Source organism: Zootoca vivipara, chromosome 1 (assembly GCF_965207765.1).
Source record: "Zootoca vivipara chromosome 1, rZooViv2.hap1.1, whole genome shotgun sequence".
Classification (NCBI taxonomy): Eukaryota; Metazoa; Chordata; class Lepidosauria; order Squamata; family Lacertidae; genus Zootoca; species Zootoca vivipara.
In genome coordinates, this window is record NC_142582.1 from 62,007,654 (window position 1) to 62,032,246 (window position 24,593).

Consider the following 24,593-nt stretch of genomic DNA (forward strand, 5'->3'; position numbering starts at 1 on the left):
CTGCATTTTTATTTACATGATCATAGTTAATTTTAAATGTGCATAAATTGGCACATGAAAACCTGTGTTCACTCTTTTTTGGGTGAAGTGTTTTCTCTGCTTCCCTCCTTTAGAAACAGATTTCTAGTGAGTGGCAGTGATTTGCAGATGACTGGTTTTTGCCAGGAGGATGTGATTTCAACCCCAAGGATCAGTGTTTCTGTGCTCATAAGGACTGAGTCTTCCCATACAAGTTCACTTGCTAGATGAGTTGTAGCAAGCAGCTGTTATTGTCTGTGCCAAGTTGGCAGTAAATTTGAACAACAACAAAAGCTACTTTGATGATTACTCTGAAACTGTGGAACCACAACCTGGAAGAAGTGAAGGAAACTTCCTCTCAGCTGACTTTTCTAATGGGTTATTTTTCCTTGTACACCTTTTTTACTAAAGACCATCTCGTTTCTTTGACTGTTACATGGTGGCTGTTATAGTGTGACTTATATGGTGGTCCCATATTATTTATAGATTGTATTGTATTGTATTTTTATTGCTTTGATAGAAATTGCTTTGAACCTGTAGAAAAGCAGTAGAGAAATAAAAGGTGTCTAGTCAAGTTGTTCCACTCAACTTCTGCAATGGAACTACTTCTCCTCCTCCTCCCTCCATGCACCCCACCCCCAAATTTGTCCTGGATTTCCCCCGAAACCTCCAGAGCAGGTTTGGGTAGGGTACAGAGAGAAGAGAGGGAGGGGAACTTCCACTGCCCAAGTGGAAATCCTTGGACAAATGTAACTGTTGGACACAACCCATTATAATTAATGAATTAATTTACTTTAAGCAACTACAATGTTTTTAATTGCCTTTCATTTATTTACCTACCCTAGGTTTATGGGATGAGCTTAACTTTGTTCCTCTGGTACGCCATCCACTTTAAGAAGAGTTTGGATCGGAAGGGCAAATACACGCTGCCAAAGCAATAGGAATTTGGCTTTAGATTTCTGCACCACCAGAGGAAAAGAGCAAGACTGTTGGAGACTCTGAGAAACTGGAATTTGTGCCACAACTGTGGGTGGATGCTGGGCGGTCCTAATCAATCCCCCACTAACACACACAAAAATGTGCCATCCCGGATGTGACTGTGAACTCCCATGATGCAACCAAGACAGCTGCAGCATCTGTCAACAAAGACTGACTAAAGTGATGACCAGGCAGCAGAAACACACAACGCTGAGGGGAAACATGGAGGCAGGGTATAAACCAGGAACGAAGGACTTGCCCAGCCACAAGTGTGTTTGCCAACTGAAAGCCATCATTTAGAGCCCCCAAAATAGCTAGTCAAAACAGAACAACACACCCCAGTGAAAAGTAAACTCAAGGAAATGGAAATTACTTGGTTCAATAACCAGTAAGAATATTTTAAGGCTCAGGAGAGAGAGAAAACTGCAGCTTGCTTTACATTATTATTTTAAGCAGTTTTATAGCCGTTTCTGAACATGAATCAGACCCTATTTGCATATTTCTGTAAGCTTTCTTGGTTTGAATACATGAAGATGCTCTAAATAGGGAAGAACCCATTTGTTTAACACACATGCACAATTGTGAAAATACAGAAATGGGTGCTCTTAAGTTCTATTAGGCCTATGCTGCACCCCACCCAAATTTAGTCATGATGAGTAAAGCTGGAATCCTAAACACGGTCACTGAAGAGTAAGCTCCACTGAATGTAACGTGATTTATTTCCATGATTTACTTTACTTAGTCATGATGAGTAACTTAAGTTCAGTTGTGGCCAATGGAATTTACAGCTCAGCCCAATTCCCATTAATTTCAGTACAAATTGCTCCTGGTTAACTGTGTATAGGATTGCAATATTAATCATAACTAACTTTAGCTGGCTATGCTGTTTGGAAATGTAGATCTTAAATGGTAACTATGCAAGTTGTAATACCCTGTGCCTCCAGTTAAGCTCTAGAATGAGAACAGCACAAACTAGGAATATGCTTTTATTCTTTTGATTTAATACCAAAGTCATTCCTTTTATATTACTCTGAATTCCTGTAAATAAAATGAATTTGGTTAAGTAGATGTATTCTGTTCTCATATATCCTACCTAGCCATAAAACTCTGTTGTTTTGTTCTAGATACTACAATAAGTTACAGTAAGTTACAGTAAGTTTAGTTGAACTGAGTGGGATTTATGCATGCACAGATTCCACTTAGACCTCTGAGTGGGAAACTTGACTAGTAAATCATTTAACTACTCTTAAAATTAGTTGCAAATATATTATATGGAAGTTTATTCAATATTTTTTAGTAAATCTACTACTTCCTTACATTCTAAGGCCCTCCACCACCACAGGGAGCCTCATCAAGGCCCTCAGCTGCTGCGGGGAAACACGCCACACCTTCCTCCACTGTGGGGAGGTGCAGTGGGACCTTCTGCCAGGCCCGGCTCTAGGTGCAGTCCCGGGGGCGCCGGGCCAGCAGGGGGGGTGCTGCACGGCAAAGCCGCATGGAAGCCGTGCTGCACGCTGCGAGGGCGGGGGCGCTGGAGCGATCTCAGTGCCAGGGCGCCCGACCTGCTTGAGACAGCCCTGCCCTCTGCCGCTGCGGGGAGGCCCGGCAAGGCCCGCTGCTACTGCGGGAAGCGCAGCACACCCTCCCACACCACGGGGTGGGATGGTGCGATGCTTTGCTGTCACAGGCAGGCCCAGCAGGGCCCTCCGCCGCCACAGATATATATCATGAGATATCGTGATATTTAGCTGGTGATCTATCATGATATTGAAAACCAGATATCGCCCAGCCCTAGTACTTGGTAGGAGCATGTTACCATTTCATTTTGCATTGACGCAAAAGTCATTTGTGCTTTTCTGTTCTGATTTAAAGAGTAACATCCAGTAAAGGCCGGACAGAAAAGCAATGTTATTTCCCTAAAACACATTGATTCTGATATTGTGAGTCTTAAATATGGTCCGAAGGCACACGCAATGCAGGGGATGGTAGTGTCAAGAGTACTATTCCCTGCTGACCATGGTCCTGACCCTGCACGGGCCTTCAGCAACACCCTTTTACACTTTAACAAATTAATAACTTCATCGAGTCAGGAGCCATCATTTTAAGAACATATAAAACTGCCTCATACCGTTTCAGACCATTGATTCATCAGTACTGTGTATCCCAGAGGTGGGAACCTGTGACTCTCCAAATGTTGTTGGACTACAACTTCCATCATCCTTGACCATTGCCCATGCTATCTGAAGCTGATGGGAGCTGGCATCTATCAACATCCGATGGCCACAGGTTGACCCTAACTGGCCTTCCCAAATCTATCTGGGATCAAAGCTGGGGTGCACTGGGTACAGGCACTCAACCTATGAGCTCATTCCCCACTTGGTTATGTATCAGAACAACTGGACCTCGTTTGTTTGTTTTTTAACACTCATGCAAAATATAATGGAAAGAATGTGAGATGCTATATCCAAGGGCTGCAGCTCAATTACACAGAAAGGACAGTGTACTGTGAGGAAGGAAGAAACTGTTCTACCTCCTCTGTGCCTCTTTTCAACACTGGGTAGGACGGAGTCAGGTGCTGTTCCTACAATTGCTCCCAGTAGCTGCAGTCACTTACAAACAGTACAGAATTAACCAGCATGGAAAAAGTTTTAAACATAGACAAGGCTTCTGAAAGGGCATGCGCTAAGAAAACTAGCTCTTGGCTACCGTTGCTAATATTTGTTATCCCAAAGGCCAGATGGGAGGCCACGTGATTGCCGGCTGCTTCAAGGAAAATGAAATTAAAGTGCCCTTCTTTCTCTCCCTTATGTATGCAGGCGGTGCTGTTAGAGTTGCCGAGGTATTAGCATGATGTGTGCTAGGCAGTAAATCTTCCTGTGCCGAGAAGACATTTGCACAGCTGGCAATGGCTCTGGCAGAGGCACAAAGGGCAAATGATATCCCAGCTGAGCCCTATGCAGAACTCACAGGTAACCTAGTTTGGCTCAAAGGCAAGTGGTGTTCACCCTTTCCCTACAACTCTGGCCTTGTCCTTCCCCTTTCCCCACAGGTTTATGGAAGAACACAAGCACTGAGATGAAATGGGCAAAAGAGGGGAGAGATGAGAAAGTAGCACCATGATCCCAGTTGGTGCCAGTTTCAGAAGAACATAATTTGAGACTCCTGCTATGGAGCATGGTTTCATTGGCAGAGCCTGTGAACTTGGCCGGGACTGTCTTGTAACTAATAAGCACAAATTGTTCAGAGAAAGGAAACTATTAGCCATTTCAGTCCACATGTTGATGGTGAGTCAGTAAACCAGATGAGAACCCATAATGTCATTATGCCAGCCAGTTATTTACAGTAGGGATAGGGAACTTTTGGTCCACCTGCTGCTACTTGACTCCATCTCCCATCATCCCTGACCACTGGCCATACTTTTGGGGGCTGATGAGCAATGGAGACCCTCAACATCGGGAGGGCCACAGGCTCCTTAAAACAATGGGGGTGAGGTTTTAACTTGGGTGGTGTTTGTTTTATTTGGGGGATGAGGTTGTTTTAAATTGTTTTAAAGTGCTATGTGTTAATGTGGATTTTTGTATTTGGATTTGTTATATATTAATTTGGATTTTTGTATTTGTGGGCTGGGGGATTGTTTAGGGGCTTTTGTTGGGGAGTGCAATTTTTATTAGTTTGCATACATTTGTATTGTTAATTGTTCTGATTATTTTTATTATGCATTTTGTGCTTTTATATTGTAACTTTGTGTTGTGAACTGCCCTGAGACCTATGGGTATGGGGCAGTATACAAATTTAGTAAGTAAATAAATAGATATTCCTTATTTACTGTTACATTTCTAATGATACAGTATACAAATAAGTATCTGATTTACTGCTACTGAATTTGTTGCTTCCTTCCTTCTTTCAATAAGTCCTGGTATACAGTTGCCCTCTATTTTTATGGCGGCACTTTGGATATTTTGAAAGTCTTTTTATTGCCCCCCCCAACCTTTTAAACAGATGTTGATGGACTATGGCAGGCATCCCCAAACTGCGGCCCTCCAGATGTTTTGGCCTACAACTCCCATGATCCCTAGCTAAGAGGACCAGTGGTCAGGGATGGTGGGAATTGTAGTCCAAAACATCTGGAGGGCCGAAGTTTGGGGATGCCTGGACTACAGCTCCCAATATCTCTGACAACTGGGAATGCTGGCTTGGGATGGTGGGAGTTGCAGTCCAACAACACCTGGACGTCTACAGCAGGCATAGGCAAACTCGGCCCTCCAGATGTTTTGTGACTACAACTCCCATCATCCCTGGCTAACAGGACCAGTGGTCAGGGATGATGGGAGTTGTAGTCCCAAAACATCCGGAGGGCTGAGTTTGTCTATACCTGGTCTATAGTTGCTCCATCCCTGAAGCAGAAAAACCATTCCATGTTTCTATTATGGAGGTGGGACAAGATTCAAAGCAAAGTTCAAAAACCTGCTCTTCAATATATGCAAGATCAAATTGCAAAGGGCAATGTATTTTAAGAGCTCTGGGGGAGAGGCGATCACATGTGGTCTGGTCTGAAGTCCAAGAGTTGGCCCCACTGCCCTTTCTAAATGGCTTCTCTGCTGTTCTTTATCCTAGGTAAAGGTAAAGGACCCCTGACAGTTAAGTCCAGTCGCGAACAAACCCAGTGCTGATTTTCCATTAGATTAGAAGCAAAGTCAAACATGTTCTGTTGTTGTACTTTGTTTCTTTTCTCCAAACGATTTTTGAGATTTGGTCCTAACCTGTCTTGAACCCAATGTAACATTTCATTATTATAGTTTTTCTTTAAACAGCAAAAAGGGGCTGATATCTGACAGCTTGACTACTCCACAACGGGTGTTTTCTTCATTTTCTTCTTTCTTCTACCCTGGTTTACTATTCTTATTTTACATCATATGAAGCAAAAACACCATAAGGGAGTTGCAGCTTGACCAAGCATTCATGTTCTGATGCATATTTAGATTATGTATTGCATTCGCACTCAGCATCTATTAAGAACTGTGCACTGGAGGCAGAAACATTTGCATTTTCTTCAGGTCTCATCTTGTTAATTTGATTTGTCCTCGAGGGCAGCTATCTCAGTCTCCGTCCCTCACGTTTATCTCTCAGAATAGACTATTCCCAATTAAAGTTTTTGCTATAGTTTCTCAGGTGCCTGGGAGCATCTTTCGTCTTTCAGTGTTATAAGGCAACTTAGAGCCCCAGGAACTTTAGCCCCAGGAAAGATGAGGACTAAAGCCAGTGCTTAATTTCCCAGCTCATGTTTTGAAAAGACTTGTGGGGAAATGGCAGGAACTAGCCAGTGACTGGATAGTGGGGGGGGGGTTTACCCAGAGGGTGGTACTTGGGGAGTACTGTACAGTGTGGGGTTCCACAGGGTTCAATTTAATCTCCCATTCTGTTTAACATCTACATGAAATAGCTGAATTGGGGTCATTTGGAGTGTAGGGGTGCATTGTCAGCCATATGCTGATGGTACATAGCTCTACTTCCCCTTTATATCTGCAGATGTTGCAGTAGATGTGCTAGACCAATGTGTTGTCTCCGTGATGAACTGGATGAGAGCCAATAACTGAAGCTCTGTCCAGACAAGACTGAGACACTGTTAGTGAGTGGTTCCCTAGAACAAATAGATGGTGTTTGTCCTGCTCTGGATCGGGTTACATTCCCTCTGAAGGAGCAGGTTTGTAGTTTGTGGGTTCTTCAGGATCCATTAATGTCAGATGGGACGCGAATGGCGCTGTGGTCTAAACCAGTGTTTCCCAACCAGTGTGCCTCCAGATGTTTTGGGACTACAACTCCCATCATTCCTGACCACTGGTCTTGCTAGCTAGGGATGATGGGAGTTGTAGTCCCAAAACATCTGGAGGCACACTGGTTGGGAAACACTGGTCTAAACCACCAAGCCTCTTGGACTTGCTGATTGGAAGGTCGGCAGTTCGAATCTGTATGACAGGGTGAGCTCCTGTTACTCTGTCCCAGCTCCTGCCAACCTAGCAGTTCGAAAACACACCTGTGCAAATGTAGGCACCGCTGTAGGAAGAAGGTAAACGGCGTTTTTGTGTACTCTGGTTTCCATCAGTGTCACATTGCACCAGAAGCTGTTTAGTCATGCTGGCCACATGACCCGGAAAGCTGTCTGTGGACAAACGCCGATTCCCTCGGCCTGAGAAGATGAGCGCCGCAACTCCATAGTCGCCTTTGATTGGACTTAACCATCCAGGGGTCCTTTCCCTTTACAGTGGTACCTCAGGTTAAGAACTTAATTCGTTCCGAAGGTCCATTCTTAACCTGAAACTGTTCTTAACCTGAGGTGCCACTTTAGCTAATGGGGCCTCCTGCTGCCGCTGCGCGATTTCTGTTCTCACCCTGAAGCAAAGTTCTTAACCTGAGGTACTATTTCTGGGTTAGCGGAGTCTGTAACCTGAAGCGCCTGTAACCTGAAGCGTCTGTAACCTGAAGTGTCTGTAACTCAAGGTACAACTGTACATTACTGTCACCTGAGATTCAAGTCCTAGAAATGATTGTAGAAATTATTGAAGTGAAATGGGAATTCGTAGGAGAGAGTGCACATGGTGGAATGAACCCTCAGAACATCGCTAAGGGGAAGCTCCTTCTAAGTCTGAAGTAAGTGAGGGATTCAGTGTGTGGCTGTGTCTGACTACGCTGTTTTGTTCATAGCTGAGGAGCCAGATCAGGGATGGCTGGTGGTGGCTACTGCCCTTTGGGGATGGGGCAGTCTCCTCCATTGAGAGCAGGCTGGATAAATGTGGTTCCGTTTGCTTTTTAATGCAAAGCAACCACATTTGCACTTCCTGAAGTAATATGCAAACCCAAACACAGCTGGCTTTTCAAATTCACCCTTCCTTGGATTTTGCAATGTAATTTTCCAGCTCCCCCCAAAAAGTATACAGATGCATAATATTAGGGAGAAATAGGCATAAAGCTGCATCTATTCATGGAAATATCATAAAAAACACATTCTTTTAGGAGAGATGGCTTGCAAACATGTGTATTAATAGGCAAAACATACACTCAAATTCTGATGAATTATTGTGAGAAATATTGCAAATTGCTGCAGAAATGTGGTGAACTGGCTTAAGACTGAAAAACTGTGAAACTGAAATGGACAGACCCATCCTTTTGTACCTCCATCCTCTCTGGAACTGGGCTTGTTTCCTTTGTTGGCCCTTTTTAGTGACACCTCTGCTTGGTATGACATCATTCATTTGTTGGTCTCTGGTTTTCTTGCTCTCATTTTCCTATACAGCAAGAAAAATGTTGACATGCAACCAAGAGCAAGTTTGGGGCCAAAACCTGAAATGTTTAAAAATAACTCACTGGGGGGGAAAACAATCTGGTCAGTCCCATTAAAATTCTGCACTATATTTAGCTAATTAACTTTTTAAATGCTGGCTTTTAAATCTGGGCTCCTTTAACACAATCGCTCTGGGTGAGTTTCACTGCAGCAGCATTTGAACTGTTAAACATAAACAGTTTCTGTCTTCATATGGTAGAAATATAAAACTTCTGCTTAGTCTGTGTTCCTGCCTTGGAGGAATGCTTTAAAAAGTGTCCAGAATTTTCCAGCCAGAAAAGCAGATTGGAAGAAGCTGCACCACAACTCAGCCCTATTTTCAATCCTATGAACGGCTCTGGAATGTGTGCATTTGTGAAAGGGGAAACCAAAGAAGACTCTCTGGGTATGTGCAAGGTAAAGGTAAAGGTAAAGGGACCCCTGACCATTAGGTCCAGTCGTGACTGACTCTGGGGTTGCAGCGCTCATATCGCATTATTGGCCAAGGGAGCCGGTGTACAGCTTCCAGGTCATGTGGCCAGCATGACAAAGCCACTTCTGGCAAACCAGAGCAGCACACAGAAACACTGTTTACCTTCCTGCTGGAGCGGTACCTATTTATCTACTTGCACGTTGGCGTGCTTTCGAACTGCTAGGTTGGCAGGAGCTGGGACCGAGCAACGGGAGCTCACCCCGTCGCGGGGATTCAAACCGCCGACCTTCTGATCAGCAAGCCCTAGGCTCTGTGGTTTAACCCACAGCGCCACCTGCGTCCCTGTGCAAAGTACTGGTCCCCAATTATAGGCCCAGTCGCTGCTTGTCACCATGCATTTTCTTTGGTAATTAGGGAGCAGACTTCCAAGGGTGAAGACTAATGAGGAAGCAATCACTGTGTAGAAGACTCTAACTTGGTTTCTGCGAATACAGTGACAAAGAGGTCCAATTAAAACAAGGATGTTCCTAGACTCCAACTCCCACCAGCCCTACTTGGTATGGCCAATAGTCAAGCATGATGGGAGTTATAGTCCAACATCTGAAGGGCTACAGGTTTCTCACACTGGGTTCTCTGGATGAGAGCCCATCTCTGTGGCATCATCCCTCCCAAACTTTTCTGTGAAGTTCATCCACCCTGTCAGGGTTACCGTAGGTCTCTTTAGGACACGCAATGTCTCCAGCCTCCATTCCTTCTAAGTGGGGATGTCATATAAGGATGGAAAAGGACATAGGCCTTCCTGGAGCACATTCAACAGAACACGCTTGGACACGCCTAGATCACCTGCCTACAAGCCTTTCAAAGCATGGTTCCCTCCAACTTCATTTCTTAAGTTTCCTTTGTTTATGAGGTGGTCCAAGGGCTTCTCTGGCTCATCCATTTCAATAGTTTCTGGTTGCTTGCAGCAGTTAGAAAACATAGCACTTGCCAGGACTTGTTCAAAACTTTTTAATTCAAAAGCCCCTGGAAGTGGTGGTGGTGGTGGGCTATGATGTGCCTCCCCTTCCTGGGTCATTGTTCAGAGAAAAAGATGGCTGCCATCTTTCCCCCTCCACCTGGTACAATGCACCTGTAAGACTACTCCCTGGTGCTGAAAACCAGCAGAGATGTTGATAAGAGCTTTCATTCATCAGATTATAGCCTCAATAGAGAAATACTGGTCTGTTTGTTGCTAATCTGGAATGCCTGTATGAATCCGATATACATAACCTCTACATTCTGTTGTCCAACAGGAACAGCAGTCACAGGTAGCTCACAAATTATTTTAATTTTAGCCAAATCCAAGTATTTCAACAACCACTCAGAGACTCCCTCCCTTGTTTATTTTTCAGCACAGCAAATTATGTCTTCCCCTGGCGTGCACTTCACCAATCCATGTCCTTTCCCAGCTGCTTGAAAAGTTTCACATGTTGGTTGTGACAGCAATTATACTTTCAGAGGGAAGACTTGGAGTTGTACTTGCTCTCCCTGTTCTCCATCATTTTCTTACAAAAAACTTGCCTGGTGCACCATAGATGGATATAAATATTTAAATCTGGCAAGGAAGAGAGGCAGATTGCACATATGGGAAGAATTTGTAGGGTGTTTTTATTTTTTTTAAAAAGCAGATTTTGGCAGCAGCACTTTTCCAACATAACAGAGGGCGCCAGCCAGCCGAAGTTAAGAACTTTAAAGGCCCATGGATTTCAACAGAAATGGTGAATAAGGCGTGGTACTACTTTCCAACTTCCAACCTCCTTAGTCTCAGCGTTGCATTTATAGAACTCAGGGAGGAGAATGGGAACAAAACTAAATTACTCTGCTGTGCCTGTCACCGACTGGCTGCACCTGTTGGGCTCCCTGTCTGCAGCCCTACCATTCCCAACATGCACCTGCCACCACTGCTGTTAATCTTCTTAGCAAAAGCCAGGGATCTTCCCAAGGATACAATGGTTTTTCCACATCCATGCCTGTTCTGGAATGACGCCCAAACATTTGATACTCTTAATGTTGGAAGGTCAGGAGTTATGATAATGGTGTAGTGGTTAGCATGCCGGATTAGGATCTGGGAGACCAGGGTTTAAATCTCCACACAGCCATGAAACCTACTGGGTGTCCTCAGGACCAAGTACCCTCTCTCTCAGCCCATTCTACATAAAAGGGTTGTGGTGAAGATAAAATGGAAAGTGGGAGAATCACATATGCCACTTTGAACTCCTTGGTGGAAAGGTATGGTATAAATGTATTAATTAATTAGAAATGAGCTGAAACTACCCATTTTCCAGGATACAAGAGGCTCCCAACAGCAGAAAGTCACCTTCTACAAGGGTGATGAAAATGGACATGAAGAGGTGCATCACTAGCACACCTGTTTTAATCCTGCCTGAATGGGGCTCTTGTGGCATCATTTTTTTGCTGCAGGATTCCTGGTAGGGTAGGATAATTAACCCAGGAAGAAGAAAGGAGAAGCAGCTCGGGCCCCTGGAGACCCAATGCCTCAACATCTGGCCCCCAGGTCTCTCCCCTAAGCCACCCCCCTCCAGGCACCAGATTTTTTTAAAAAAAGTTGAATAATAAAGCTTTAATAAATACCAGGCCTGTGACGAGGGCTCAGTTGATTGCTGCTTGTGTGCCCTCGGGTGCCCGGTTTTGCCAATCGCTCTTCCTACCAGGGCTTGCAAAACCTGCCTGTTTTGGGTCTGGCCTGATTCCGCCGGGGGGGGGGGCCGGGGAAATGGGGGCGGCTCCGTGACCATTTGGCTGAAGCAGCGACGGTGGAGGGGGGCGGGGGGTCTCGTAGAATGAAGAAAGGCGGAGGAGCCGCCTGCAGGGGGCGCTGCTTTTCTGTCCTCGGCGCGCCTGCGAAGGAGGAGGGACCTGGCTGCGCGCCCGGGTCAGAGGGAGAGAAGGAGGGAGGGGAGAGGTAACGGGAACAGAGAGAGAGAGAAGCAGCCTGCCGAGCTGGTGCCCCTGAAAACAACAGCGGAGCCCACCATCTGCAGCAGCAGCAGCAGCAGCAGCAGCAGCTCCTCCGCCTCCTCCTGCGCCGAGAAAATAGGCCACATCCTTGCCGCCCGCATAAAGCAGCAGCGATGGGAGTGGAAGGCTGCACCAAGTGCATCAAATACCTCCTCTTCGTCTTCAATTTCGTCTTCTGGGTGAGTCGCTTCTGCCACCTTCGTCTCGGCGGTGGCGAGGGCTGAGCCGGGCGCTTGTGTGTTGCTTACCTCTCTTTCCGTGGCGCCGGCGCCGCCGCCTCCCTCCCGATTCCCACCAAAAACAAGCGAGCTTCCTCGCCATGGAGCCCGTGCGGATCTTCTTTTCCTCCTCGCGCGCTCTAGGCGAGGAGGGAAGGAGCAGCGCTTCCCACCTGACTGCGTCGGGGTCCCCCCCCTCCTCCGTGAGGCTGGGACCGAGGGGATGTAAACAGCCACGATGTTTGGGCTTGGGGAGGAGGAGGCGGCGGCGGCTCTCCTTTGGGCAAAAGCAAATCAAAGCGTCAAATAATATAGAATGTATTTGAGGGAGAGAAATCGCGCGCCGGAACCGCGTTAAAGCATCTAGGCTTCCCCTTTAGAAGCAATTCTGGTGGGGTGGAAAGAGGGGCTGGGGGTCTCGGGCACCTCTTGGGCAGAGCCTCCATTCCCCCCCCCCCCAAAAAAACGGCCGAATATACAGATACCAAACCTTGCCAGGGTTTTGACTTGGTGTGCGGTTTTGTAACCGCTGCTTTCATTTCTTCTAAAGTTCTGTTGATCAATCAACTTTAAAGTTAGGGGGGGAGGGCGGGCTGAGGGAAGGAAGAGAGAGGGTGCATGCAAATTTCACCCTAGCAAATGTTTCTGGGCAATGGGGGAGCGTTAGTTTCCTGTCTGGTAAACAGCTTTGAGAAACAACTACAACAACTTGCATCCTGTGTGATTTTGGGGGAGGGGGGGGGCTATAAAGTTTTGGGTTGTTTTTTTGTTCCCCAAAACGGCTTTCAAAACCCCCACTAATCTTATATTTGATTTGTCTCATGGACATAACGGATTCTGACGGTGATGCTTCTCAACTTGAGGCAGTTTTTTTAAAAAGGGGGCCGGGGTGGGGGGAAGTGTCATGGGTGTGGGAGAAGGCACTAAAAATATTTGTGTGAAATAAGGATGTTTTAAAATGGATGACTTGCAGTGCCTTTCGGACTGCCTCTCATGATCTCATCTTTCCTTCTTGGCTGCAGAATTTTGCACCGACCACACCCCAAATCTCAGAAGAATTTAGGCTTCTCTTGGGTTCCTCTGGCTTTGAGCTAAGAAGGGTTTCAAATCTGCTTATACCATGTTTGATAGACGTTGGAAGTTGAGTTGTACAAATCTGAAGGTTGCTGTTTACTTTACAAAAAGAAAAGTATTAACCCTGAAGGAAAAGGATATCCTTGGGGACAGGGTTGCTAATTTGGGGACTCCTAACATCTCCCAACGTTTTTTGTCAGTCAGTGGGAGCCACTAATGGAGTTTATTCCAGGCATGCATATGAAACATATTTTTGGTTGAACTCTTGTATGGCAGATATCCCCACCATCATAGTTGCCAGCATCAATGTGATTAAAGAGCCCAAGGACCCACACATTTTAAAGATTAGTTTTCTATAGGGAAAGTATTAGCTTGGAGAAGCATTGCTAAACCTAACTGTCATCCCCCCTACACTTTAATGCCCTGTAGCATTGCTGCTGTGCACCACTGCTCACAGCCCAACCATCAAACCGCCAGGTTAACTTCAGCCACCTTTTGGATGATGTCATTGAATTAATCGAATGATAACAGCCTTGAATTGTAGTTGAGCAAACAGGCTCATATCTCTTGTGTCTGCTGTGTGCTCATATAAGGACACTGTGCTTGCCCTCTTTTTTAATGGAGAGGCTGGGAAGTACAGAACGAAATGGTCTCCCTGTTGTTTACGCAGGTTTTTAAGGTATAACCCTATGCCCTGTTACCCAAGAGGAAGAAACACTGAACTTAATGGGACTGTCTTCCGAGTAAACCTGCGTAGAATTCTGCTGTTGGCATGCATTTTGTATGGAGGCTCTGTCATTCCCAGTGATTTTCTGGGTCATTTTGTCCTGCAGCTCTTATAGACTTAGAGATTAATTATTAAGCAACCCCTTTGTGCTCTTCATGCAAGAATTACCATTATTTCCCAAATGTGCTAAATCTGTGGCCACTGCTTTCCACTGGACTGTGAAGAGAAAAAGGAGTTGGGGAGAGGGAAGAGGAGTCTGGCTAGATCACAGGCTGCCCTGGTCTGAGGCTCATAGTAATTCTGGCTCTACAGGTAGCTGCCCTGGGGCTGCATCACTTAAGCAGAAGACTTGAAACCTCATTGAGAAGAAATCTGTATCTATATCTATCATATATGTGTTCTGCAGGCCAACATCACTGCCTTCTTTCCCAGCTACTTATACTGTAGACGGATTAGTTAACTCTCTTGGCACACAATGAGAGATTTGTCTAAGAATCTATTGTTAGTGATTTGTTGGTGATGTATAACTGTGGTGTACTTCATTTTCCAGTAGTGGATTTATTAGGATTTGCAAATGTTTTGATTGCATTGCTTGCCTTTAAACCTGTTACTCTGAGCTGAGCCCTTGCACTTTGAATCCTCCTTCTAGAAATACATTGAAGTTTAATAATATATGTTATCTTATGATTCCAAACATTTTTGAGAATGCTTTTTATAGCATAGCTGCACATAGCACTATTTAATATCTGTCCATTTGACTGGAAAGAATTCAAAGAATGCTTTTCTTTTTCTTTGCTCAGAGAATTAATTTGGGATGCTTCCTTTACCTATCTGGCTAAGAACAGCTCTTTCCTGCAAGATGCTTCCCTGTCACCGTATATAATTCCTACTGACCACCTCTGAAAAATAGAATGTACAAACTTGTTCCTAAATTGATATATTTTGCTGTGGTGAGCTTTTTGGTTAGTTTATTTTTAAAAATAGTGGTTAAAATGATAAAAAAATAAGTTTACATAAAAACACAACATAATTCATTGCAACCACGATTTCAGAAATTGCAGTGAGAGTGTACACAGGGGACAGTAGGCCCTGCATCTGAAGATGGACACAGAAGGACAAGTTGGCCAGCTTCCTTTTGTGAACCTCCCTTAGCTACCCTTATGGAATTCCGCTCAGTTTTGTTATGACTAGGGAAAGCTCATTGTGACAAGGTTTTCAGAGCTCATCCTCCTGACTGTGAGAACATGAGCAGAACTCAGGGGAGTGAATTAAAATAATAGTCTGCACCTGCATCCAAAGCATGATATGTGCTATAAATTCAGACCATTCCATTGGCAGTAACCCTCCCATGGGAATGAGGAAACATAGCATCTCTGTGTTGTGTGGTCGTCCCCCCCCCCCAACTTACTCCTTATCTTGAGGGCCTTTTCTTACCTTTTGTCTTAAACTTCCTGTTGTTGTAGCCTGACATTGCGCTAAGAATGCAGAGCTCTATGGAAGTGTTGAAATTTTGCAGAAAGGATATATGATAAGAGCTATTGGGCACCCCATCTGTTCATGCCAGTCTTTTGTCATGTCAAAAACAGTGTTCAAAACTCCCATTATTCTAGGCGCATTTTGCGCAAGCAGTTTCTGATCTCTGGGTGCAGTATTGCACCTAAAATTTCAGATTAAAACTGCAGAGTGGAAGGAAAGGAGGACCTTTTTCTGCCTCCTCAAGACTGGAGCTACTCTCTGAAGACTGAATAAGATACCCCCCCTTAAGAATCTTAGGGGGGGTGGGCAGGGGAAGGACTAGGCCTCATTTTCAGCTTTGTATTCCTGTTATTTAAAAAGTGTGCCTAGGCATTCTGTTGTGCCCATAACCTAGGTTTAAGGTGTCATTTAGCTCCTAGCTTTCATATCTCAGTTTCTAACACTGGTCAAAAATACTCAATAAGGGTTGTGGCTTTTTCTCTGACCACTTGGTTCCATCCACCACTGCTTGGCACATCTTCTCTTAAGCAATTGCTCAAGAGAAAAGCCTTCTGTCATAAAGGGAGTGTGGTCATTGGTGGTGGAGGCCTTTTTCTGTTCTCTCAACTTCTCTAAGCCCACATCTAGACCACCTTAGGAGCATACAAAGGCTTTGTCATTAAAGCATATTCATAATTTGTCTTGCAGCTGGATTAGGAACAGTGCCCATTTAAAAGCTTTGTTTTCAGGTGAGACAAAAACTTTAGTGTAGGGTCTGCAATGACTGTTTGACATGCATGATGAGCACGCATGTGTGGATCAGACTCAACATGCTATGACTTACTAGCTATGAGAATGTAAGAGGCTACACAGAGTTTGTTCATGAAGAAGATTGGTTCTGTTAAGTCATTGCCATCTTCTTCCTTTACTTCTTGGATCTAGCTGGAAAAATAAATGCTAAACTATGACTTCTTACAAAGTAACAGAAGTAGGGATTGATCCCCCCCCTTTGTATCAAAACAAATGTGATGTTTTAAAAAGTAACCTTTGGGAATAGTGATCACAATGCTTATTCTTGTTGTTTCAGTCCCAGGTAATATCTTATGGGAAAATAAAGTAACCTGGGCAAATGATAGCCCTATTGACTTCCAGGTGTTTATGGTTCTTAATTTAAGCGATTGCCACACCACAGAGTAGTTCTTTGTGATATAGAGCAGAGATGGGGAAACCAGTGACCTTCCAGATGTTATTGGAGACTCATTGTCCCCAGTCGGTGTGGCCAATGGTCAAGGATTATATGGGAGTTGTACTTGAACAACATCTGGAGCGCCACTGATTCCCCACCCTGATCATTGAAATGATTGAATTAAAGCATAGCATTCATGGAGGTGGCTGGAATGTAAAAAATACATTCTAGCAATGTACATAGGCTGAAGAATCATGTAGAGCATCTTCTCCTGGTCTGTACAGACTATAGGTGGGAGCCAGGGTAACTCATGTCATATGTTTCGCCAAGAGGATGGCAGAGCAGAATGGCTGTACATGGAAAAGAAGTGAGTAAGAGAGAAAGCTGATTTCCCGTTACTCATAGAATTTTCATGGGTTGTACAAACATGGAACAAGTATAATGTGATCCTGTATGAGAATGGGGAAAATCGTAAGACAGACACAATTACAGTAAGTGTTAGGAGATAAATGCAGTATGAAAAAGCTGTACAAGAGCAAAAAGCCTGCATTAGGCCTTGTATTCAGTTTGTTTCAGGTTGTCCTATAACTGACTTTACATATAGCCTGGTTAGCACGACTTGTCGTCACTTCCATAATTGCTCTCATGCCAGTTGGGGTGTATATAGAGGTTTCTACCCACAGGATTCCTCAGATAATGGCTTGTAGTATATCAATCCATGATACTCGGTCACTTGGGAGCTGTGTGGCTTGTGTGGTATATTAAATGTCCACTAGAAGAATGATTTTAGCCGAATCCTTTGCCCAGACCAGCATGGTTCCTCCTACCAGTGTGGGCATGAGGGTTTGGTGGGTTTGTGGGCTGATAGGATTATTTTGTAGGCTAATAGATTTTGTACAATTGTTTTTGTTTTGTTTTGTTGCAAGGCTGATCTAAGCAGTGTTGCAAAATGTTTTATTGTCCTAGAAAACGAACCATTTGAAGAGTCAACCTTACTCAAAAGTGGTACCCCCCCCAAGTTTGATACAAAAGCCTGTGGGAGCCAGAAAGATTCCCAAGACTAACACCAGACTAACACTTGTTAGTATGCAAGGTTCCTCTCCCCCTGCCTTCTGTAGCTCCCCACACTCATTTGCTTATCTGAGGTCTGGCATTGTTGGCAGCAACAAGTGTGAAGGAGAACAAAAACTTGTGCAGCTCTTTACAACACTGCTGGCATGTCAAAGAGAAACTTGTTTGGAGGTTTTAGAAAAAGAAAAAGAAGTCCTTTAAGCTTTCAGCTATATTCATTGACAAGAGACACACACACAAAACCTGCTGGCTTCTTTGGTTTTACTTCTCAGATTTGGCTCCAGTGTAACTAAGTTAACAGCCTCCTTTCCTCCTTGTGCATTTTAGAATATAACAGTGCTTGTAAACTGGAAAAGCTTGTTCTCTCCATTTAGTGGAATTTCCCTGGGCAGTATCCAATGAAACAAGTTCCCCTAGCACGAGTACTTTGGGCAGTGCAATGTACTTCCCCTCCCTCTCCTCAACCCCCCCCCCCCGAAATCTGAACCACAAAGTTGGGAGGGAAACCCATAACCATTTAAGAGGGTATGGGGAAGGTGGGGAAGTTCCATTGTACTGTCAAACGTGCTTGTTCTAGCACAGGCATCCCCAAACTGCGGCCCTCCAGATGTTTTGGCCTACAACTCCCATGATCCCTAGCTAACAGGACCAGGGGTCAGGGATGATGGGAATTGTAGTCCAAAACATCTGCAGGGCCGAAGTTTGGGGATGCCTGTTCTAGCATAACTGTTCAGTTGGATACTGCCCCCTGTGCCCTTACAGCAGATTTTGCTCCTTTAAACTTGACCACATGGATGAGGGATTATTATCAGTGTTTGTGACCACAGCATATACTCGAAGGGGGGGAATGGGTGGTGCAAGCTAATGGCCCTGGAGATGGAAGTTTGTGTATTATTGTACAACCAAGAGTTAAAACCATGCTACCAAAAGAACGGACACGGGTGGCGCTGTGGTCTAAACCACTGAGCCTAGGGCTTGCCGATCGGAAGGTGGGCGGTTCGAATCCCTATGACGGGGTGAGCTCCCATTGCTCTGTCCGAGCTCCTGCCAACCTAGCAGTTCGAAAGCATGAAGTGCAAGTCGATAAATAGGTACCGCTACGGAGGGAAGGTAAACGGCGTTTCCGTGCACTGCTCTGGTTCGCCAGAAGCGGCTTAGTCATGCTGGCCACATGACTCGGAAGCTGTCTGTGGACAAACACCGGCTCCCTCGGCCTATAGATGATCCCACCCCCGGACCTTAGTTTGCCTACCCATGGACTTGAGCCTCAGTCTTTTAGTGCCTGTAGATTTCTTCATTTTTTGGATTTGAAGAATCACTACATTTGCAGCATTGTTGTGAGAGAAAAAACTGCCTCTTAACTTTCATGAACACTTGGGGAGGGAAGCTTTAGCGCAGGCATCCCCAAACTTTGGCCCTCCAGATGTTTTGGACTACAATTCCCATCATCCCTGACCACTGTTCCTGTTAGCTAGGGATCATGGGAGTTGTAGGCCAAAACATCTGGAGGGCCGCAGTTTGGGGGTGTCTGCTTTAGCGGTTTCTCTTTAAACATAATCTATTTCCTTTTCAAAGCAAAGAGTTTAGGGGAGCCTTGTAATCAAAGTACATTCTTTATAGCCCTCCTGAAATTGTCCACCGCTACCTAAGAGAAGGAAGAAGTGAGGCAATTTTCACAAGCTTCTCTCAACAGTCTCCTGCACCACTTCCTATGCTATTCCATAGGGTCTTCCAACCTTCCACAGCAGATTTTTGAGGAACACGGAGTGTGCGTGAGTTCTGGAACCAACCGTAGTTTGTAAACTTGAGAGTCTAGCATTTCCCCATCACTTTCCTTAGCACAAAAAAGTGTGATCTTATGGGGAAGTGAGTTCTGCTGTTCAAGACCTACAAATGAACTTTGATAGCACAACCTGAATTTTCCAGGATGTGCAGCAGAAAATAGCAACAGTCTCAATGGTCTAATTCTTAATACTTTGACATACGAGTGCCAAGTCACTCCATTGAAAAGCACAGCAATTAGATTACTTTAGCTTAAATACTCAGAACTGTTGGAATGAAATACTGAAATGGCATTTAGGCATAAAATCACTTTTTGCCATTCCATCAACGGAACAGAATGTTTTAGTAGCTGTAAGGGTGTGGGTTTCCACTAAGACTGATTTTTGCCGAGAATCAATATGGCTAAGTACAGTCAGTTTAATCAGGATTCTTATAACTCATATATTTTCTGAGCATGCTTCATACTGCCTCTTTTGTAAAGACTGCCATTCACCTTCCCTTCCAGGTTCTGCATGTTTCAATACAGTAAAGAAGGGATGGGGGACCCGTGACCCTTTTATGTAAAAACAATAAAATTAATCTCCTTCAGTTAGGGAGAAACCTTTGAGAAATTGCATAAATTAAACAAGAGGGAAATGTTTCAAGTGTTGGACAAACCATGAGGCAAATGCTGCAAAATAATTTAAGACTATGGGGAACTGGGCAGTACCTGAGCAGGCCGAAGGGTTAAACGGAAGTGGTTTCTTTCTATTTCATTACATAGGAACCTGCCTTGTACTGAGTCACATCAATTGTTCCCTATAGGTCAGTATTGCCTACAGTGATTGGCAGTGGCTGTCCAGGGTTTCAGGTAGGAATCTTTCCCAGCCCTACCTGGAGATGCCATGAATTGAATCTGCGACCTTCTGCTGTCGCTGAACTACAGTGTCCTCTGCTGCCGCTGAACTACAGCCTGTTGCAGGGGTTCATTTGGGCAAACTTCAAAACTAAATGGCTGGGGAATAAAGGAACGGTGAGAAATAATTTGCAGGAATGGAAAGAAGACTTGCCAAGGGGGTATCTTACTAGTGAATCTCTTGGCCAAAACTCTTCCATTTGAAATACTCTCTAGTAGCATAAAAATATGGGTGACCTTAAAAATCATTTTATTGCTTGCCCTAAGTTCTCGGGTTCTGGCATCTCCAGCTCAAAAGAATCAAGTAGCAGGTGATGGGAAAGATGCTTGTCTGAGACCCTATAGACCCAATGCCTGTCATATTAGGCAATGCTAGGCTAGATGGACACAAAGGCTAAGCGTAAGGTAGCTTCCTAAAATTGACAAGCTGCCAATTTCAAAAATCAAGGTCATGCAATTCCGCTCATTGTGGCCAGCACAGTAATTAACCAAATCTTTGTTTTTGGAAGAATAAAAACTCATTTCCCCCTCCCCATATGCAAATATGCCAATGTTTAATAATTGAAATATTGTTTCCTGATAAACAGTATGTACTGTTGAGTCTCTGGTGTATAGATTGCTTCCCTCATGGATAAGGGGGTGGGGGAAACTTGCCCCAGTGTCTATCTGTTATTTCCGCTATTAGTTATAAATCTGTCACAGATATCCCAGGAAAGTGTTGAAGACTGCCAGTGCAGTAGTAACTTTGGCTATGATCCCAACCATTCTGATGTGGAAGGTCAAATTATTGGACTGGAATTATTTCCATGTAGTGTGTGTTAAGTAGGAATCAGTTTGAACTGCTTCTTTTTGTATTCATGTTACTGCTTTATGATGATTTCTTCTTAGTTTACATTTATGGGATACATTATGGGATTTTCTTTTCTTTTCGTTTACATTGAGTAGTTGGTGATCTAGACCTATAAAGTAATAGAATTGTAGAGTGGGAGGAGACTCCGAGGGTCATCTAGTCCAGTCCCTGCAATGCAGGAATCCCAACTAATGCATCCATGACAGATGGCCATCCAACTACTGCTTAAAAACCTCCATGGAAGCAGAGTCCACCACCTTCCAAGGGAGCACTAAAAAGGCTTCTCAAAGCCAGTAATCATTTCAAGAAGACTAGAATTTAATCCTAAATATCCCCAAATACCATAACCAGAAGATCCAAATTCAAGATATGTGAGACAAATGTTAGGCCTGCCATATGTCAGGAAAATTCCTGACATGTCCCGGTTTTCGTGTGTAAAAATGGCGTCGGGGTGGGGTGGATTTTGCCGAATTGGCAAAATGTCAGGGAAAACCTGAATGTATGGCAACATGATAGAAAAAGCAGCGAAAACAATTTTGGGGTCTTGCTAAAAATATGAAATATGACAACCAAATTTGGAATGTTTGGCTATTGTTAAGAGTATTTTTATTTTTGTGGATAGGGAGAGGATTCCTAAAAGACTTACCCACATCCAGTTGTTCAAACCATAATTAGGTATGTTCTTTGTGGCCAGGTGAAGTCTATTTGTAGATAATAGGCAGCTCAAGGACTGCTTGTTTGGCTATCTAAGCTGTATCATGAATTGCCTTAGTCCCTTTAGCAATGTGAAGTACCGGTAAGTCTGTTGGATGATGAGAAGCATCATGGACATATTATCTTTGTTATTAATCAACTTCCATACATGTCTCAAGGTAATGTACAAAATACAATTAGAAACAACCCAATTTAAAAGAGCACAAAAAATAAAGGCAGATTAAAAAGAAAAAAATACAAAATAGGAGAGAGACCATTCCATCCAGCTGAGAAAGCTTGTTGAAACAAGCTTCTTCTGGAAGGTGCAGATAGTGGACCTTTGTTATATTCCACAGAACAGAGGCAGCCACACTAAAAGCCCTGCTCTGAGCTGCACACTTCTAGGATCAGCTAGTAGTTTCCTATTCTTATTCACTTGAAACTCACCTTAAATATTAATGTGGTTTATTTTCATACTGCTGCCATTTTCAGTAGAAGCGTTTCTATTTTGTCAGCTTGTAAAAATTAACATCCTAGTGATCCTTGGTCCATGCGGTTAATTGAAGGCCTCCAAGATATATTACTGAGATTAATAGCCAGCCTGTATTGAAGTGTACCTGTTCCCATCCTCAGTTTAATTACTGTTAAGTAGCAATTGGGTTGCACCACATTTTCCAGAAAAGTTAAACCAAAGATGGCACAAAGGTAGAATAACCATTTCAGTCTAAGGTGTATCAGTACTGTACACTAGCTTTCCAATGGTTTGGAGACTGCTTGCTCTCACTGTGAATAAAGGATCATGACTCAGCAGTTGTTGCAGTCCCAGTTAAAGTGTCCGATGCCTATCTGTATATGCAATTTTATTATGTAAACATAATTTTATTGGCATTTTTTGAGAAATGCTAATTTATGTAAATGGCATGTAGTAGTATAGAAACTTTGCTTTGAAAGAATGTGAACATTTCTCAGTATTGTAACTTTTGTATCATTTCTGGCAGATGAAATCAGACCTTGTTATTTGTGTCTTGAGTATGGAAAGGACGGCGTTCTTTCTGTGTTTAAGGGATCTTCCACTTACTCGTATTTCTGGAAACACAATGCTGTAACAGTGCTGTCACTGCTCTGTCCATTTGTGTAGCGTCACAAATACTTCAAATACAATCCAAATACTTCCTCGTGGGAAGACTCTTGTCCTTCTCATCCCAGTGTGAATTTGCCAAAACAACCTCTGTCTGCTAAGGACAACAGTGTCAGATTTCCTCCTTCAGATTTTAAAAGTCCTTGCTAATGTAGACAAAAAAAAACGTTAAGGTTGTTCATGAACTTGCACTTTCTCAGCCGAATAGGTGTCCCAACTTGCAGTTGTGAAGAACTCGTGAAACTATTCTATGCCCATGCATTTGGTGCCTGTTGATCACCTTCCTTTTTCAACAAGCCTTTTAAGCAGGATTTTCTGCCCCCGTCTGTATCTGTATCAGGCATGAAATTATTTATGTATACATTTATATTGTTGGTGCTTTTATTATTAATTGCTTTGGAATGTTTTATGAGCAGAGTTCATAAACAACAACAAAAACAAAAACAACCCAGATACAGTACATGAATAAAAGCTCCCGTGGGCCTGTTTGTTGCAACACCTAGGAAGGATTTTTGGGAGTGCTTTTTGAGTATCATGGGAGACCTGCACACTTTGTTTTTCTTTTCTTTGCTACCTTGGCATGGCTATGGCTCGGCTCTATAAGCCCCACCTATAATGCACTTCTTGTGTTTTGGTATACAATGTGCAAGACTTTTAACTGAATAATGTGGTGATTAGGAATGGGAGATATCTGGTTTTCACCATCACAATATATCACCAGTTAAACATTGTGATATTTTGATATATCACGATATCTGAAATAAGGCTGGAGCTATGTAGAGGTGGACATGGTAATGTCCTGGCAACTGCTACTACTTATGGGTCTAAGTCTAAAATAGATCATTTTTTACTTACCTTTAACATATTGTTACAACTGTTAATGTTATAGTACTGCTGTGCCAGTAATGTTTAGATTAGCACATTTTCTCTAAAGTTAAAGCTGTAGAAGTGATTAGTAGCATAGATATCAAATGTTACCTAAACATTTAATTACATTATTAAACAAGGGGGGGGGAAGCAGATTTAATGTCACACTTTTAGATATTCAAATATTCAAAAGCAGAGCAGGGTGGGGGATTTCTTATACTCTGAAGCAACTTGAAAGCCACAATCACACAGGGAGGAGGAGGAGGAGGAGGAGGAGGAGGAGGAGGAGGAGGAGGAGGAGGAGGAGAAGAAGAAGAAGAAGAAGAAGAAGAAGAAGAAGAAGAAGAAGAAGAAGAAGAAGAAGAAGAAGAAGAAGAAGAATCACAGAGCAAGGAAGGAAGCAACTCGGAAGGGCAAGAGTTAACAGAGAGTGCAAGCGAAATACAGCAGGGCAAACTGAGCTAAAGAAACATGGGGATAAAGAAAGGGAGCGAAAGAAGCCTCTCTGCACAGACGTTCCTTGCCATAGTGCCATGGCTCCAAATGAAACATCAGCTGGGCACACCAACAGAGGGGAGAGGGAGTCAGGGAGACAGTCACACCCACACCCACACAAGCAGTTCAGTTTTAACAAGGGGGTGGGCTGCCACTTACAGAAAGCAAAGTGTGAAGTGTGGGTTGGGTTAATAAAAAAACCCAGTGCTTTTTGCCGGCTGGTGGCTGTTGCTTTACAAAAACAAATGCACCCCACACCGCACCAGGGGGGGGGGAGACACACATACACACTTGCACACCCACAAGCAGTACACACACACAGAATGACAGAAGAGGGTCAAATGCTAAATGAACATGTCTGGGTGTTGTTGTTTTTTAAA

General features: G+C 43.8%; 2 protein-coding genes across 2 annotated transcripts in view; both read left to right on the forward strand.

The window, feature by feature from the left end:
• The window catches only part of TSPAN32 (tetraspanin 32), a 38,764-nt gene extending 36,705 nt beyond the window's left edge, over positions 1-2,059 (forward strand). The window contains exon 9 of the mRNA XM_035121038.3: positions 864-2,059. Coding sequence (XP_034976929.1) covers positions 864-959 — 96 coding nt within the window. The 3' untranslated portion in view covers positions 960-2,059. The remainder of the gene's footprint in view (positions 1-863) is intronic.
• A 9,620-nt stretch (positions 2,060-11,679) lies between these two features.
• Positions 11,680-24,593, forward strand: part of CD81 (CD81 molecule) — a 59,304-nt gene continuing 46,390 nt past the window's right edge. Inside the window, exon 1 of the mRNA XM_035121009.3 lies at positions 11,680-11,941. Coding sequence (XP_034976900.1) covers positions 11,876-11,941 — 66 coding nt within the window. The 5' untranslated portion in view covers positions 11,680-11,875. The remainder of the gene's footprint in view (positions 11,942-24,593) is intronic.